This window comes from Onychomys torridus, chromosome 3 (assembly GCF_903995425.1).
Source record: "Onychomys torridus chromosome 3, mOncTor1.1, whole genome shotgun sequence".
In the NCBI taxonomy this organism is placed as follows: domain Eukaryota; kingdom Metazoa; phylum Chordata; class Mammalia; order Rodentia; family Cricetidae; genus Onychomys; species Onychomys torridus.
In genome coordinates, this window is record NC_050445.1 from 6385013 (window position 1) to 6404061 (window position 19049).

Below are 19049 nucleotides of genomic sequence, written 5' to 3' on the forward strand. Positions count from 1 at the left end.
GAAAGCGATGCAGCAAGAAAGAGAGGGGAAGGGGAAGGGGGGAAGGGGGGAAGGGGAGAGGGGGTGAGGGAAGGAGGGAGATCAAACCAAAGAAAATGAAGACACACAAAAGAGAGGATATGGGGTTGGGGGAGGGGAGAAGATCTGAAAAGAGTTAAGGGCAAATATTATCAAAACCACGCTACGTGACATTCTCAAAGAATTAATAAAATATTAAAAATAAATTAATTTTAAAAACCAACAGAGCCCAAAGTTGGCTTTTGGGAAAGACAAAGAAAATTGTGCTACTATATGCAAGGAAATATACACAGTAATGAGAAGTTTCAGGGCTGCTTATGACAATGTAAGTATCAGGAACATGAGAATAAACACAAGAAGATGGAATATACTCAGTAGGATCTCATTTATGTAAACTTTGAAGACTAAACACTATGTCATTGAGGGTTTCTACACCAGAGTTACTCCGGGGGGGAAAAAAAGAAAAATCCAAACAGATGAAAAACAAGGGAGCCCTGCTGTGAACTGAGACTCACCGATGAGAAGGGGAGCCGGCTGCACCCCAGCTCTGCCCTGGGGTTTCACGTTGCTCACTTTGTGATTGTTTTTTACAGCCATGCTTTATCCATATGTTTTGTGCATTTCCTCTATTCATTCTACAGTTGCTCATTTAAAACACTTTTAAACAAATATATATATTTTGCACCCATTATTTTGAGACATTCCAACATCTTTAACCCACGTTTTCCTAACAGTGTAAAGACATTAATTTCATATTTCATCTTACCCATATTGACAAGGCACAGCTTACATAAATCAAAAACCGTGGACTCATGAGGTAGATCAGAGTTGCTCCTAAAACGTAGACATAAAAATCATTAAGATTATTAAATCCACCAGGCGGTGGTGTCTCGAACCTTTAATCCCAGCACTCGGGAGGCAGAGCCAGGAGGATTTCTGTGAGTTCGAGGCCAGCCTGGTTTACAAAGTGAGTTCCAGGAGAGGCTCCAAAGTGAGCATATATTCAAAGCAAATTTGCTAGTAACTTTGAGAAACTGTTGCTTAGCATGAATATGCATTCAGGAAGTAGCCGAGGCTAAATAAAAATGCAGGCAAAAGAGAAATATATGGAATATATCTGAATTAGGGAAATCCCAGAATTTTCCCCATTGGCTTAAAGCAGTCGTTTCTCATTGTTCTGAGTGACACTGAGGGAATATTCAGCTATATCCCCTTGCTCAAGTGCAGAGAGAAGGAAGCAAGGTCTGTTGCTGCACTCCATCCTCAAAGGGAATGACCCATTGGATAATGGGAAAACTTAGCAGCCCCAGCCAGCTCAGCCTGGAGGGGTAGGACAGGCACCTTCAGCGGATGTTACCCCTGGACAAAATCAGAGCGCATGGAAGGACATGAGCTAGGGAAATCCTTTGGGGGTTCGGAGAACAGTGCTGCAAAGGTCTGGGGAAGAGAGAAGGCACAGAGAATCTAGAGGTTAGGACGTGAAGTGCAAACTATGGGTGATGAGGAACTGGTGTGGTACTCACTCTGAAATTCCCTCACCCAGGAGGCTGAGGCAGGAGGGTTGCCACGAGGAAGAAAGGAAGAAAGACACATGGAGAGAGAGAAGGGGGCAGCACGTCTCTCTCTTGGATGCGAACAGTGGTCCCTAACTCATCCCCACTTCCTCTCAACTCACTTTTGGTCTCTCTTCAGCATTGCAGCCGGGGTGGTAGAAAACCAGGGCATACAGCTCTGCTCAAAGCCTGTAACATTCGAGTCTTACTCAGAGGAAAATCCCAAGTCCTTCCAATAGCTCAAGATGCGCCCTTTCCGACTCTCCCCTCATCGTTCACTACACTGCTCCCTTTGATGGCTCCCCGCTTCAGGGACCTCGTTCTTGCCTTTGCCTCTTCCACTTGCTGCTCCCTTGGTCTGGAATGTTCTTCTTCAGGCCACGCACATGATTCCCCCAGCCTCTCACCTCTTCGTCTCCTTACCTGAAAGTCTTCTTCTCAGTAGGTCATCTCCACCCACCCAGTCGGAAAAATGTATGCTGGAGCTGGGCAGAGCGGCACAGGTGTACTTCTGACTACTTGGGAGCCCAAAGCAGAGGAATCATTTGAGTCTACAGTTTGAGACCAGCTCAAGCACTAAGGATACCTGACCCAAAAAAGAAAGAAAAGGGGGTGAGGGGCGGGAGGGAGGAAGGAAAGATGGGAGGGAAGGAGAAAGGAACATAGAAAGGAAAGAGAAGGGAAAGTATTTTCTAGATCATTACCAACCAGTGGAACTTTCTGGAATGGTGGGAATGTAGACTTTGACTTTTCTTTCATTTCTTTCTTTTTTTCTTTTCTTCCTGAGACAAGATTTCTCTTTGTAGCTCTGGCTGTCTTGGAACTCACTCTGTAGACCAGGCTGGCCTCTAACTCAGAGATCCACCTGCCTCCACCTCTCAAGTGTTGGGATTAAAGGCATGCGCCACCATTGTGAATTCTTCATTTTAACAGATTCAAATACAGCCACAGATGTTTAGCAACTTCTATGTTCTAACTGTAGCACCTACACACTTGCCCACCTCCTTTGTTAGTATTTCCTTACCATCTGTCACTAATATACTACATAATTCTATGTATACTGTGCCATGCTGTACTATACGGTGCTGTAATATACTGTGCTGTATGTACTGTACTGTGCTGTACTGTACTGTGCTGTACTATACTGTGCTGTACTGTACTGTGCTGTACTGTACTGTGCTGTACTGTACTGTGCTGTACTATACTGTGCTGTACTGTACTGTGCTGTGTACTATACTGTGCTGTGTACTATACTGTGCTGTACTATACTGTGCTGTACTGTACTGTGCTGTGCTGTACTGTGCTGTACTGTACTGTGCTGTACTATAGTGTACTGTACTATACTGTGCTGTACTGTACTGTGCTGTACTGTACTGTGCTGTACTGTACTGTGCTGTACTGTACTGTGCTGTACTATACTGTGCTATACTGTACTGTGCTGCACTATAGTGTACTGTACTATACTGTGCTGTACTGTACTGTGCTGTACTATACTGTGCTATACTGTACTGTACTGCACTATAGTGTACTGTACTGTACTGTGCCGTACTGTACTGTGCTGTGCTGTACTGTGCTGTGCTGTACTGTGCTGTGCTGTACTATACTGTGCTGTACTATACTGTGCTGTACTGTACTGTGCTGTGCTGTACTATACTGTGCTATACTGTACTGTGCTGCACTATAGTGTACTGTACTATACTGTGCTGTACTGTACTGTGATGTACTGTACTGTGCTGTACTATACTGTGCTGTAATGTACTGTGCTGTACTATACTGTGCTGTACTGTACTGTGCTGCACTATAGTGTACTGTAGTATACTGTGCTGTACTGTACTGTGCTGTGTACTATACTGTGCTGTACTGTACTGTGCTGTACTGTACTGTGCTGTACTGTACTGTGCTGTACTGTACTGTGCTGTACTATACTGTACTATGTAAATTAGTTCTATGTCTTATTTATAATTTGTTCTTCCTGCTAGAAGGTAAGCTCCACAAGGAAAAAAGTTCCCAGCCACGTTCCCAGCACCTAGCACAGTTTCTGGTGCATGGCCAATACTTTAGGGGGAATTTGAACAAACTAGGATAGAACCTGTGTGTTCTGTGCTGACCTGAGTCTGCTCTCAGCTAGTTAGCTCTGAAGTTCATGTCCTCCATGGCCGTTCTTACATTCTTCTGTCCCCTTGCTGTGATGTGCCCCCCCCCCCCTTGCTAGTTTCTCTATGATGAACTCACTGTCTGCACTTCAACACATGACTCTGGCCTTGGGGGCTCGGCTCCTTAGAGACTCAAGCAACCAGCCTCAGTTTACCAAGTTTCTTCTTACATGTAATGCAGATAATAAATGGCCGCTAGGCACGCGCATCCCAGAGTCCTGTCAGCTACTGCTTCTCTGTGCTGCTTCCAGAGAAGAGAGCAGCACTTCCCAACAATGCTCAGCTGTGGACAGGGCAGACCTCAGGCGAACCCCACCCACTAGATCATCAGACAGAAGCTGATGACAAAGGCCATCTACACACTCAAGATGTCTCTACGGCACCCTCCCAAGATCAAGAGCCACGCCTCCTCCCCATGGCTCTGTGCCATCACTGCTTATTATTTCATCCCAACACCTGTACAATGAGTGTATTGCACCTTTTGTCAAAGAAAGCCAAGGGAGGGGTTGGGGATTTAGCTCAGTGGTAGAGGGCTTGCCTAGCAAGCACAAGGCCCTGGGTTCGATCCTCAGCTCCACATACAAAAAAAAAAAAAAAAAAAAAAAAAGTCAAGGGAAGGGGACATTGGGCAGCTCCAGGAAAGCCTAGTTGTGACTCTTGTTATGAGTCACATAACAGAGCCCAAATGGGGTGGGAGAGCTGGCTCAGCTGTTAAGAGCGCTGACTTCTCTTGCAGAAGACCTAGGTTCAATTCCCAGCACCCACGTGGCAGCTCACAACTGCCTGCAACTCCAGTTCCAGAAGATCCAACATCCTCTTCGGGCTTCCAAGGGCTCACACACACACACACACACACACACACACACACACACACACACACACACGCACACACACCATTAATTTAAAAAAGAGTCCAGGTGTTGAGTTTCCAGTTGTAAGCTCACTTGGGCCGGAGGGAAAGGAAGACTAGGATGATTATCGAAGCTTTCAGTTTTCTCTTTCCTTTTAAAAGAAATGACTCAGATTTAGTTTAGGGCTTTGTGTAACAGCCAGGAACATCCTCTTGCACAAATGAAGGCCTATGCTTCCACCTATTACAGTGCCTTGCACTTAGAGGACCCTTGGCCCACTGTGGCTAAAGACGAGACAAGAAGTGGCTGTCATTGTGAATGAGCAGATTGACAGCCTTTAAAAGTTCACCGTCTCCTGAAGTGCATAGCCAACCAACCGAAGTGATATAAAGGTAGTTTTTGTGGAGGGTGAGTTTCCATTTCACTAGGTTCAAAAGACCATGCAGTTAGAAAACCCAAAGTCTCCTTTGGCGAGACAGTTATCTGCAGTCAGACATCAACAGGACACTGAGCACAATGGGTCTGGGGTTTGGTTTCATTCAACACCACCACTTCAGTGTCTAATGAAACAAGCCCCATTTCCTTTCTAAGAAAAGGGGCACCTGTTCAGTCCGGGAAGTGACAAATTGCCATCTTTTTCCTTTTGTTCTGCCTAACAGAGGGCCGGGTAGGTGCCGCACTGGCAATGCAGCCCTACGGAGGCACCGAATCTCGATGGATGTCAGTCCTCTATGGGGGTCTGATTTCAGACTGCCATGGAGCTAAGTAAGATCGGCCATACAACTGCTCTAGTCACTGAGTTCCCAGCAGACTGGGGATTCCGGGGGAAGATTTTGCTTTCAGGTGCAAGAGGGGTGCTTTCTTTGCTCTCTCCCACTACACCCTGCCTCAACTGTGGCCAATGCCTCTAGCTGCACCAGCTGCCATGCAGTCATGACTAATAGTCAAGAGCCAGTCTGCTGAGGGTACCCAGACAGATGGGCAGGACCAGCTGGGGATCTGGATGGCATCCCTGAGCTGCTGAACCAACCAACCCTCCCACCTCTCTATCCCTCCCTCCCTCCCTCTCTCCCTCCCTCCCCCTCCCTTCCCTATTTCTGAGTCAGGATCTCACCTTTTAAACCTGGATGGATTTAAACTCACTGTGTGCTGGGATTATAGACCTGCATGCACCACTATGCCCAAATTGACTATTGAAATTCTTAGTTTGCAAAGAACAAGGGTTCTTCAAATGTCAGTCACTGTCAGCTGTGTGCTATGTGCAGCCACAGCACTCCCAACTGCTGTGCAGATTTTTTTTAAAAGATTTATTTATTTATTATGTATACAGCATGCATGACTGCAGGCCAGAAGAGGGTGCCAGATCTCATTACAGATGGTTGTGAGCCACCATGTGATTGCTGGGAATTGAACTCAGGACCTCTGGAAGAACAGCCAGTGTTCTTAACCTCTCTCCAGCCCCGCTATGCAGATCTTTAATTACCATTTCAGTGACTGCCCATATACCCAACATCTAGATTTAACTATTTCTAATATTTTCTATATTTGCTTTGTTTGGGTGTATGTATGCATTTTAGTTGTTGTTGTTGTTGTTGTTGTTGTTATTATTATTATTATTATTATCATTTGTGGTGGGAGAGAGAGGAAGATGTCAGGAGGAATATTATGTGCCTGTAGTGCATGTGGAAGCCAGAGGACAACTCTGGAGAACCAACTCTTTCCCTGTCTTTACACAGGTATGAGCAATTGGACTCAGGTTGTAAGGCCTGGGCAACAAGGGCCTTGACCTGCTGAGTCCTCTCGGTAGCACTGCTTTTGCATTTTAAGGTGGGGATAAGTTGTAGGTGCTTTATTCCTTCAGTACTTGTCTCCTAAAAACATTTTCCTTCCTACCCACAATGCGTGTATCTCTTCCTAAAATAATATTTGTCCTTTGCTACCGTTAGAGAACCTGCTCATACTCTGTTTCCTCCATTGTGTTTTTGTGGTTGGAGAGAGTTGTCATTTAAATGAGACTGATGGGACTTGGGAATTTTTCACTTTTTCTTTTAATGATAAAGGAAGGTTCACTACTCCTTCCTCTTGAGGTTAGAGTCACTTCCCAGTGCAGGATGACTTATGAGGGCCGCAGAGTCCCTGCGACAATATGAGAAAGTCTTGGAGTGAAGGCTGTAACTGATCACCTTTGCACGCTGTGGAAAGAAGTTCTCACTTGGGAAAGTGTGTGTGCGGAGCAGATCTCCTGGGAAGTGTGTGTTCTTCTCAGAAGGACACACCAGACAGCCATAGAAAGCATCCTAAATGTCGAATGCAGAGCTAGGGCAGGCTTTCCTCCTGATGACTATGGGGTCACACTCCACAGTTCACACAGTGACATGAGAAAAGTCCCAGATGATGATGTTTTTAATGCAGTGTTGGGGTAATTATACTGCTAATTGTGTCTATTAGTCAACACTGTTTATGGGTATAATTAAAATGTAGGGGTTGGGGATTTAGCTCAGTGGTAGAGCGCTTGCCTAGCAAGCACAAGTCCCTGGGTTCCATCCTCAGCTCTGGCAAAAAAAAAAAAAAGTGGGCTTAGCTCAAACTTTGGAAGAAAGAGATAGGAAAACAAAGCTAATTGTGTTATGACATTTAAATTAGTAAAATCAATTATGACTTATCTAGAATAGTATTACAAAGTATTAAAAAAATAGTATTAAAAGGACAAATGTTATTTGATTATCTTTGCTTATTTTTTTAGTCTTCCATTTTGCAGAATCACAGCTATTGTATTCAGACCAACTGTAACCTGGACTGTTGTGAATGAAGCAATGTTGTCCCCACAGAAGAATGAATGCACCCACCATCTCAGGAAGAATTTATGAAAGTTACAGCTAGCCAGAACTTACCTACAGCACTCACTTCTCTCTTTATGTGACTGTTGTCTGAGGCTTTAGTCTGTTTCTCCTCATTTCCAGAATTTTCCACATCAGTCAATTTTCCCACCATAATTAGATGCTAAGAGGAAACAGGTTTCAAACAACAAGAAGTACATTCCAACATGCTTAATCAACTTAATTCCAATTGGATTCTGCTATACCAATTAATATCACCCTCATGTCACTGTAGAGAGTTAACTGGGTGATGCATTATAAGTGCTTTATTGCACACAAAGTCATAACAGTATTCATCAACATATACAGGCCTATTATTAATGCTCGAAACCAATTATTTAGGGAAACATTCATCCAACTGTAATGAGAGTCTCAAGAGATTAATCATACACACACAACAAAGGTTAAATATAGGTTCTGAGCAAGCCCTCTCTGTTACCATTCGACTCAGGATCCACAGTAGAGGCAATTTATCCTTCTTGAACATGTTATTTTTTCCAACTTTGAATTTCCAGCAGGGTCAATTTATTAAGGCTGGCAAGGCATAACTAATGAAAGTTACAAATACAAGCTTCTTTTCCCTTAACATCTATCCACAAGAAGAAAATTCTTATTTCAGCTAACGACTATTTTATTTCTAAGTAGGGTGAAAACTGATGCATTCTCCCAAACTTAATCAATTTGCTTACCAAACTCAGACAGCAGACAGGGTTCGGGGTCTCTCACCGGAAGGCCAAATGCAAGGACAGAGCAGCGCAGTTGAACAGCTTCTGAACCACACATGGGTCTTGCTACCATGCACCGCTTTGTGTGGAAAGTGCTGGAGGTGCAAATGTGTCCTGTGGGCTATGGAAAGAGAGGCCAGCAGTTTCTGCCTCCCGTGACCGCCCAGCACAATATGCTCTGGCAGGGGCCCTTCTGGGCCTATCGTGCACTAGAAGGGAGCTTGGAGCTCGGCCATTCTTGCAGACCTGGACAAGGATATGCTCAAACGTTCTTGTCATACAAAAGCCGGACACATTCTGTAATATCCACTAAGATTCTTAAAGGGGAAAATGTCTATGGTACTTTGAAATACATCAGAAATGGCTTAGAAGCAAATAGCTGGTCCTTAGTAGAGTCAAGAGGGCAACATGTCACAAGATCTCTACATGCTTTGTGACGGCTGCACCCCTCCAAGGGCTACAGCTTCCCAGAACGAGGGTACCCAGCACCCTCTCTCTCACCCGCTTCAGACCTGGAGAAACGAGTTTTGAGGGCATGCTTCAGGCAGGAGCAGGTAAAGGGGGTTGGATTATTTTAAGTCACAAGGCTTGGTTTGGTTTTGTCTGAAGCCCTCCACATCTCCCCAAAGTACCTTGCTAAGAACAGAACCGCTGTCAGTTTGTCTAGTTTCTCTTTGCATCCTTAAAACTTGAGAGGAAGAAGAGTGGAATAAAGTTGCCATATGCCTGTGATTCATCAAGATGGAACAGATACAGGCTGTGAGTTATTTTTAATGCAAACTGAAAACAAACTCATCAGTGAATTAAAACCAGAAGAATATTTGTATACTTTGGTAAATGTACTCTAAGCCCCTAAATCTGTGTTGGGTTGAAATTCTTAAAACTGTCCCATGTAGACTGCCTTGTATACATGTGCTCATTTTCTGATAAATCTTTAACTTTATATTAATTTTATGTTAGAAATAACAGTGGACTGATTTAAATTTGTTCTGTTTAATTGAAAAGGTATGAGTTATTGAATTTTTGCCTTGTTTTGTTTTTCAGAATAGGGTTTCTCTGTGTAACCCTGGCTGTCCTGGAACTCACTCTGTAGATCAGGCTGGTCTTGAACTCACAGAGATCCTCCTGTCTCTGCCTCCTGAGTGCTTAGAATTAAAGGCATGTACCACCACCTGGCTTAAATTTCATTTTTGATTGAACTAAAACTTCACTTTTTTGCATGTGTGTATTTTTAATGAAGTAATTCCTTCAGAAATATACTTTATTTTTCATTAATGATAAAGGTTGATGTTGATGGACTGAGGAAGGCCTAGAGATTTGGGGAAGAACTCCCCCTGGGTGTGTCTGTGAGGGTGTAATGTGCGCTGATCTAGTCCTCCACAGCCTCGCAGCCGTGAGGGACCGACAGCCCTGAACCCCTGAGCCAGAACAGTCTTTGCTCCATTGAGTCTTCTCCCCTTCACAGTGGGAGAAAGTCTGATGTACAAAGGATATTCGTCCCAGACAAGTACTGTCATTGTGTGGCTAAACCTGACTATGGTTTGGAAGCCCCTGAGACTGATTTGTTAGAGGCATTTGGAAAAGTCCAGAGAAGCAGGCTAGAGAAGCCATGGAGAACGCTGTACACTCACTTTCATGGTTTATTATGGTGGGAGTTCAGAACACCAAAATGCAGATAGTCATGTCTATGTTCATGAGGTTTCAGATAGAAATGAAGACTCAATTAGGAACTGGATTTAGAGATCAGTAGTGTTACATTCTGTCAAAGAATTTGTCTACATTTTTGTCTGTGTTTTGAGATGGTTGGAGTCTTTGAGCTTAAAGGTGACTGCCAAGAAGCATTTAAGGTGGCCTGGCATTTAAGGTGGTCTGGCATTCAGACTATGGATTTTGTTGATTGCTTTTAGCTGAGCTGACTGTGGGACCAGTGAGTAAAATGAAAGGTGTGGAAAAACATAGAGTTTTCCAAGAAAGGAAGGAAGGGAAAGTTGGGGCCAAGGAAAGCATGGCTGCTGAAGAATCAAGCAATTAAAATAGCAGCAGGAAAGTAGGAAAGAGGCCCTGAAGGTGCCCTCCAGGTCAGCTGTACCCCACACATCACAGGCTCAAGGTGTAAAAGGTGTCTGTTGTTGGCTTGCTTTATTTATTTCTGTGGAGGGGACGGAGACAAGTTTCACTATGTACTCCAGGCTGGCCCAGAACTCACTGTATAGGCTGGCCTCACATTCATGGCAAGTCTCCTCATCAGCATGCCACTGAGTGATCAGATTGGAGGTATATGCCAACATGCCTGGCTCAAGGGTATAAAAGTTGGGACTCGTTTGGAAGACTAAGCTGAGGAAAGAGCTTTGGGGAGCCCTGATCACACTTGGACCCCTCCTTACCCCATTCAGCCATCCAGGCACACAGAGACCACTGTAGACACTGCCTCAAGGGGGCCCAACTACTGCTCATGCTGTTAGCAGAACTTGGCATCCAGGTGCAGCTGGTTTTATGGTCATGGAGGCTTCTATCAGATTTAAAAGGAAGCCCTTAGAGGCAGCATGGGGCTGGGTCAGGAGCCCTTGAGAAGTGACAGATGAAACAAGACACAATGTCACCCTTAGAGGCCCAGAAAGTGGACTATCTGCCAGGCAAAGACCGAATGTGAGGCTAGCTGGGGAACTGCCCACATGATCTTGCACCCCCATCATGCCCCTGTGCCCAGTGTCAGGCAAGGAGGGTTTAACACCTGTCCCATCCAGTTCCAACCTTGTCTCACCCTTCTATGCCCCACTTCCATTTTAGGAGGGGGATGCTTACTTTGTGCCACAGTATATAAGAAGTCCGTAACTTTCTTTTTTTATTTCTCAGCTGTTGAGGCTAAGCATTTGCCCTGAGTCTCAGAGGACACTTTGAACTCGGGCTTTTGAACAGTGTTGGAACCACCAAGGCTCTGGGGACTCTTGCAGTCAGAGATAATGTATTTTGTATTACAAGATGGACAGGAACAACCCTTTGAGGGGCCAGGGAGTAGTGATATGGCTTAAGGAGATGGTTTGTGCATCAGGCTGACACAGGTAGATAGGATGATTAAACTTCATAGTCAACTTGATTGACCTGCAAAGGGCATGGGAGGTCGGAATGGGTACTTCTATGAGTTTCAAGAGAGAATAAAGTAGTGTGAGAGATTCACCCTAAATGTGAGCAAAACCATCTATCTCCTAGGCAAGGGTCCAGGTGGAGTGAGAAGGGGAAGCCCTGCTGGCCCAGGTGTCTGTCTGCTTCCTGGCCACTGTGATGTGGGTTGCTTGGCTCTGCCATGCTCTCCCCAACATGATGGACTGAGAACTCCGAAGCCTTGAACTTAGGATTTCTCCAGGAAGTTGTCTGTGTCAGGCATTTTGTTACAAGTTTACAAGACAGTTCTCAGAAACAGCAGAGGTGGACCAATGAAGGTGTAAGTTTCTTTCTTCCTATTTTTCAGGCCTTTGTTAAAATTTAGTTCTGTTTCAGGTACTTATATATAAATGCTACCCCCACCCCCCCCAATATTTCCAGATGGATAAGCAAAAGTTACAGAGCCGTAAATGCTAGGGAGGGACCAACATGTACTGAAAACTTGGGTGGTCCTTGAGATTTCACACCGGGATTCCAAGTCACTGCATGCTAAAAGCCTTCTTTACAGTTTAGTGATCTGTGTGACTCTTAGACCCTATGTGGCTTTAAGACTTTCCTATTTTTCCCCCTTACATAAACCTTATTTTGCCCCTGGGAGTGAGGCAAACACCCTTGAGGTTTTAGAAGCATTGTTTTCAGACAGAAACTGTTCCTACTTCAGCTGCTGAAAAGCACTCCTGGCTGCCTGGCTGTTGGTCATAGCTTCATTTCCCCCCTCTGAAGCTCCCAGACCATGCTGTTTTTCTAGCCCACAACATACAAAACCTGGTAGAGGTCACAGACGGCGCTGAACACCAGCAAGGTGAAGAAGCCGTTTTTTATTTCCATTTCCTCCTGTTGTGCACACTGTGAGACCCAGCTAGATGAGCCCTGAGGTTTGTATTCATGCAAAATGAAAAGATTCCAAGTTCTTCAAATTTGGCATTCTCGGAGCTGTCATCTTGCCTTTCTATATTTTAGAAACAGACTTCTGGATCATATTTAAATCGGCTTTGCAAATTCCAGCAGGAGATTGTGTCCGAATCGATGCTGGCCCGACTCTGCCTGCTGCCTTTGCTTCCTCCTAGCCAAAAGACAAGTCATTTTGTAATCACAACTTTGCTTTTAAACCTGCTTAAGCATTCAGTCTACATCTAGCTGGCTTCCTTGGGAATCACGGTACGGAAGGGAAAGGACAGGCAGACAGCGCCAGGCAGGCAGCGTTCAAGAGAGACTCTAACAGGACCAAAGCGAAGGAGCAAAGCGAGCTTTAATGGGCGGGCTGCGATTCTGGCTACTCCAGAGGCTTGAGTTATTTCTCAGCTAACCTTGGCTAATTTGTTTGAAATGCTCATCACAGAGCTGTTGAAGTCAGCAGGTGGCAGCGGGTGGCATGAAGCCCTTTCCTGTGGACCGCACCACAGAGCTGTTCAGTAGCTGCAAGCCCAGGGAGAGAAGGGGACCTCAAATCCAGTTTCCTTGCAGTCTCCCACAGGGTTCTGTGCTTTAGACTCATCTTTTATGCAGTTTTCTGTGGTTATTCCCAAAACAACAGGAACCCAAGGGGAGTGGAGAGGGGAGGGGAGGGCCAGAAAGAGAGGAGGGAGTGGAGAGAAGGTCTACTGGGCATTTCCTGACACAGGAAAAAGGCCTTACCCTTTTCTGTCTGTTTTTTAATTTTTCTTTTTCCAAAGGAGAATCTTCTCTAACAGGCTGGGAGCTCTGAGCATAAATCTACTCCTTGTTAGCTCTGAACAAAATGCCTCTCTTCTCTAAGCCACTTGTATTTAATCAATACTTATCAAGCTTGCATCTGCCAAGCAGTTTGCTAAAGGATGGAGACCTAGATACTTGATGCGCTGAATTCTCAGAGAGAAACAAGACACCTGATAAAAAGGCCTCTGTGGTGGTGGATGGCAGCAGGTACTGTAAAACGGAAGGCAGAGGCAAGGGAAGAGAGCGGGAAGGAAGGCTTCAGCTGGGTTTGCTTGGAAAGGCAAAGCTCTCTAGGAGAGGAGGTTCAGTCAGACACCACATGAAGAAAGAGCTGTGTCTGGGGGAGGGACAGCAACTGCAGTGTTCAAGATGAGAACAAGCTTGGCTTGCCCCATGAAGACGAGACAGCACGGCGGGTGCAGCACAAGCAGGGTAGATAAGGTCAGCTATGTCTACAGGGCCGTGCATGTCCTATTGGCTGTGCGGGTCTTCAGAGCCTGTCAAAGCCAGGGAACAATGGAAGGGTTTTAAATTTGTTTGTTTGTTTATATTTAGTGTGTGTGTGTGTGTGTGTGTGTGTGTGTGTGTGTGTGTGTGTGAGACCTATGTGCAGGTGTCTAGGGAGGCCAAGAGCTGGAGTTCCAGGTGGTCGTGAGCCACCCGACATGGGTGCTGGGAAATTAATCTCCTGGAAGAATGACAAGTTCTAGTAGTCACCGAGCATCTCTCCAGCCCCAGACAACGGGCGGATTTTAGCAGAGGAACTGCATGGTGCTTCTGTGAAGCTGGATACAATGACCCAAGTGGCTTACTCGGTCCAGCAAGGACTCTGGGAGCATTTTCACGCTCGTGGTAGTTATTTGGAGGTGATTCTTCTGCCCTGGGGTAGATCGGCCCTCATCTTTGCCATTCTCATTGCCCACGGTGACACAGCGGAAGTAAAGGTGGTTAAGGGAAAACTGGTCAAGAAGATGAAATCTCTGACCTTGGTGGAGACCAAAGTAAACATAATAAACTCTGCTGGGTTGGCCAGTTACCTGGCCAAGAGACTGAAAGGAACGAGCAGACACCATAACAGACTGTCAGTCTTCTCTCAGAGATCAGACCTCAATTCCAGTTTCCTGAGACTTGAGCAAGCAGTCTCTGGGAGGGCCGTGAACAAAAGTCCTTGCAGTAGCTCCCTTTCTGCATGTACTCTGACTACTCAAGGTTCAGCCAGTTGTTTACTGTCTGGGACCCCTCACCAACTTACAGCTACATGCATGGGTCAATGTGAACGTGCAAGGCCAGCCAGCCTCCATGGCAGCTCAAGGACAGAGCCTGGGACTTGTCCAGGCCTCCCCAAAAATGATAACTGTAACCTCCAACCAATAAATTCAAAGGTTACACATCCTCACCCAATTATATGATGCAAAGGCTTGTACCACCCTGCTTGCGGTTTTTCCCTTTAAAAACCCCTCACCCTAGCTGGGTGGTGGTGGCGCCCTAATCCCAGCACTCGGGAGGCAGAGGCAGGCAGATCTCGGTGAGTTCGAGGCCAGCCTGGGCGCAAAGCTACACAGAGAAACCCTGTCTCAAAAAACCAAAACCAAAACCAAACAAACAAACAAACAAACAAACAAACAAACAAAAACCACCTCACCGTGAGAGCTTAGGGCTGTCCTCCTCCACCTACTTTGTCGGAGTGTTGAACATGGACCAACCCCGGGCTTGCTTGTTATCAATAAACCCCTGTGTGTTTTGCATCGGATATTGGCTCTATGGTAGTCTTGCTGGGGTGTGGGGCGTGGGAGGGGGTGTCTTGAGACACCAACATAACAGGACCACCCATCAGGAAGGCAGTCTAACCTTAAGCCTTCATAAAGAGACAGGCAAAATAATTATTGATAGACAATTACATGCTTACACGGTTGGGCTTGCCCGGGGGACCGCCTAACTATTTCCGGTGTAGAATAGCCATCTCGGGGTCAGACATCTCGCGGGACCGGGACTCTGGCCTTACGTGGTTGCGTAAAGCGCGCATGCGTGGAGTACACACAGGAGTCCCTGTACGCATGCGCGGCCCAACCTTTAAAAAGCCGGCGCCATCTCACATGCCCCCCCCTTCTCTCCTCATCCATGTGTGTTTCATCCAGGCCTGTCACCTCTATCCACTTTAATAAAACTCTCCCGTGGTCTTGTCGTGTTTGGGACGTGTTCCTAGCGCCAAATAACTAACAATTATCCCTTCAAGAAGATACTGAACTCTTCCTTCCCAGTGTTCCCATCCCCAGTGCAGTTGTGACAAGCAGCCATGAGGTTCTGTTGGCACAGCCCACTTTTCTGAGTCTTAGCTTAGAAAGACATGACATTTTCTTTCTGATGATGGCCAGAAGCTAAGTGTGCTTTTCCTGGTCCTTTGGGCTTCCTCGTTCCTTCTCTAAAAGGCCCCACTGCTTCATGTGGGTGCTTGTCTGCCATGTGGCTGGCCTCTATGACAGCATAACTCCTCAGAACACATGTTGGTTTGTTGATTGTTTTTGGGTTTTCTTTTCTTTTTTCTTTCTTTCTTTCTTTCTTTCTTTCTTTCTTTCTTTCTTTCTTTTTTTTTTTTTGTCCTTCTCTTCTCCAGGCACCTACTGGGATTGACAACTTGGCTTGCCTGGTGTTTTTCTTTTAAACTCTAATGAAAGTGTCACCTTTGAGTAAACTTTGGCTTGGCTTGACTTTCAAACTTTTCCTGCCTTCTAATTCTTTAATCAGTAGAGAAAAGGAGCCTGTCCCTGCACCCCATACTGTGTCCAAAGGATTCCAAATGCTCCTCACTCACCTCTAAACATTTCCTCAAGGGTCCCAGAGCATCCTTGCATAAAGAAGGCTGTTTGGTCAAGAATGCAGAGAATGTACTGACCACAACGTACCCAACTATAATCTTAATACTTGGGAGACCCAGACAAGAGGATTGCAAGTTGGAGGCCTTCATGGGCTACATTAGTCAATTCCAGGCCAGCCTGGAGTGATGGAGGAAAACCTCATCTCAAATAATCAAAAGGCAAAGCAGCAAAATGTGCCAAGTGTGTTGTGAAGACTGTTATCCCGTAGCTGTAACTCCTGCCATTGATGACACAGAAGCAGCATGGCAGGAGTGACTCAGAACTGCCTCCAGGGGCATCTCTGACAACACCCGCAGCAGGATGGGGGTGGTGCTGGTACTTAGTGGTTGAGATCTGGGGATGCTAAATGAGGTAGTCCTACACAGCGTATAAACTGAAGGTGTGGCCGCTCCACGGTATGGTTAAGTGGAAGGGTTTTACTATAGATAAGAGGGAAAGGACAGCCAGAGGCATCTGGGAGAGTTCAGAGCAGACTGAATATGGCCAGCAGAGAGAGGGGGAAGAGATGGGGGGGGAGAGATGGGAGGGAGATGGGGTGGGGGGGGGGGGGGGGGGAGCCAAGAAAGGACAAAAGAGAGAGACCAAGAGAACTCATAGCCAAAATAGCAGGGTTATAAGGAGAAATGAGAAGCTGGGGGGAGGGGGAGGGAAGCCCATGAATGAACTGGAGGAGTTTAGGGAAGGGGAGGGCCAGGATGCCAGCCAGCATGTGCTTTGAAATGTGTAAGAGAACCTTGTGACCCTGAGGGAGCCTGGAGTATGAGGGAGGGCTTTGGTATGCTAATGGCCACCAGGCTGTTTGTCCCTTCTGCCAGTGACCTAGAGAAAGGGCTCCTTCTGTAAGAGGAACTGGCTTCACAGGCTTTTGTCTAATTGCTGGGATTTGGGGAAATGGAGTTTCCTTTGGATCTGACACACAATGAGTGATTTTCCCACCCCACCTTCCCTTGTCATCCCTCTGGGAAGCACACAGGTGGCAGGAAGTCCTGCAGAGTCCAGCCTGGGCTCCAGGGGAGGCAGTGTGAGTTCCAGACTCAACCTTCTGAGTGAAAGAGCTAGGACCTGAGACATTCACTGTAGCCATTATTTTGGTCTTAGCTTGTTTACCCATTGGACAGGAACTCTCTCTCCCCAGCTCCCTGGAAGGCTATGGATATTCATTAAGATGTGTACTGTGCATGCTTTTATTACATTGTAAATCATGAGGCTAAACAGCCTACCCTCTGCACACACAAGCTGTTAACAAGATAAAAAATGCAGTCTATGCCCCAGAGAATTTATAATTCAATCAGCAGAATTAAAGAGCTCCAAGCCTTTATTAGATCACAAAGTAGGAAATATGCTTTCAAAATTATAGGACTGTTTTCATAGACCAAACATCTTATATTTAATTAAATTTGCTAATGTCAAATTTTTTTTTCTGGCGAAGGATATTTTCCAAAGCATATCCATTCTATACTAAAATGCATTAACACAAAGATATCTAAAACACTACTTGGTTTTTAGGTACCATTGTTTATGTCACTTACTTCCTTTTATTATTTTGTTTTTGTTGAGACTACTACTATTTCTTATATAGCAAATTAGTTTTGTTGAGAAAAAAAAATCTGATTTGCTAAAATAAAACTGAACCAATTCCTAACAAAATATCATGGAAACACATTTTTAGGTTTATTTATTTTATTTTATGGACATGATTATTTTGCCAGCATGCATGTATATGTATGCACCAGGTGCATGCGTGATGCCTGAGGGGGTCAGGAGGAAGTGTCAGTGATAGGAAATCACAACATGTCCACACGGTTGGGCTTTCCTGGAGGACCACCTAGTTATTTCCGGTCCAAAATAGCCATTTCCAGGTCAGAACATCTCGAGTGACTAGGACTCCATGACTTTACATGGTTGCGTAAAGCGTGTGTGGCCATGTGATCTACGCACATGCGTGGAGTAGCCACATGTGGTCCTGTACGCATGCGCGACTCACTCTTTAAAAAGCTGGCGCCATGTTGCACAGGTCTCTCTCCTCTCCTCACTCACGTGTGTGCTTCACACAGGCCTGTCACGTCTCTTCTATCCTATATTATTAAACAGCTCTTCTGTGGATTTGTCGTGTTTGGGACGTGTTCCTCGCGGGGTAAGAGTGCCAAAATAAATAACTAACATTGGTGCCGAAACCCGGGAACCGGGGACGGAAACTCTACGCTACACCATCCGGGAACTCTGCTCCGTTCTCGACAGATCACTCTCCATTAGCCTGGTCGCACAAATCCGCATGCAACACCGCTACTGATTGGTGAGTTTTTCCCCTTTTCGTCTAGCATGGACGGTTTCCTGAATCCACACCATTTGAGCGTCCAGCGCCTCACTGGTTATTCTTGAGACGGGGAACCCCCGGCCACGGTCTTCACTGGCTACGGTCGGCCCCCATCACAGGCCCAAATTTCCAGCCACCTCCCACGTCTGCAGCTTGAGATGTTTTTCGCGAAAGGACCACCGTTGGGTGCGTCCTGGAGCTGTGTGAAACCAGCACATTCTTTGCGCCTGACGGGGCGGCTGGGCATTAAGGGCTCCTGGGGAGTCCTTGTCACACAGCGGGGGCCCCCCACTTATTGGCTGATGAGCTGATAAGGCGGCTTGTGCCCAAGATCTGTCCAGTCTCCGGGAGGTCTTGGCTCCGGATCATGTTTGGTTTTTTTTCTGACTCTCCGCTGTAGACATGGGAAATAAGGCTTCCAACCCGATCCCTTAGGCTGTCTTCTTGAGGCTTTACTTAAAGATTCCTAAGCTTATCCGTCTCTGTACTGAGAGATGGCCCAAGTATGCTTTAAAAAATAACAAAAAATCCCAATCTTTTACGGGAGTTATCTAATTCTGGCCAGCGAACAGGCAAATGGAAAGAGCTGCTCTTTATCTTAGCTTTCTTTCTCTCAATGTTAAACTATCTCTTCATTCTCTCCTGCTCATGTGCTCCTAGCTATGCCTAAACCAAAAGATTCTCTGTCCCTATCTCTCTTTTTCTCTCAATAAAGCTCTAGAAAGGTAACCATGGTTTATGATTCTTCCGCCAACCAGCACGCACCTCCAGCTGGCCGCCATGGGTGGTGGCCAGCCATGAGAAGCGCAGCTTTCCACTACTGATACCGCCA

At 45.9% G+C, this 19049-nt stretch overlaps 1 protein-coding gene across 1 annotated transcript in view; it reads right to left on the bottom strand.

Annotated features, from left to right (window-relative positions):
- Positions 1 to 19049, bottom strand: part of LOC118579499 (solute carrier family 40 member 1-like) — a 38263-nt gene that overhangs the window by 15357 nt on the left and 3857 nt on the right. The window contains exons 2-4 of the mRNA XM_036180782.1: positions 13843 to 14015; positions 7467 to 7575; positions 785 to 852 (exon numbers count right to left, since the gene is read on the bottom strand). Of these exons, the coding sequence (XP_036036675.1) occupies positions 785 to 852; positions 7467 to 7575; positions 13843 to 14015 (350 nt within the window). The remainder of the gene's footprint in view (positions 1 to 784; positions 853 to 7466; positions 7576 to 13842; positions 14016 to 19049) is intronic.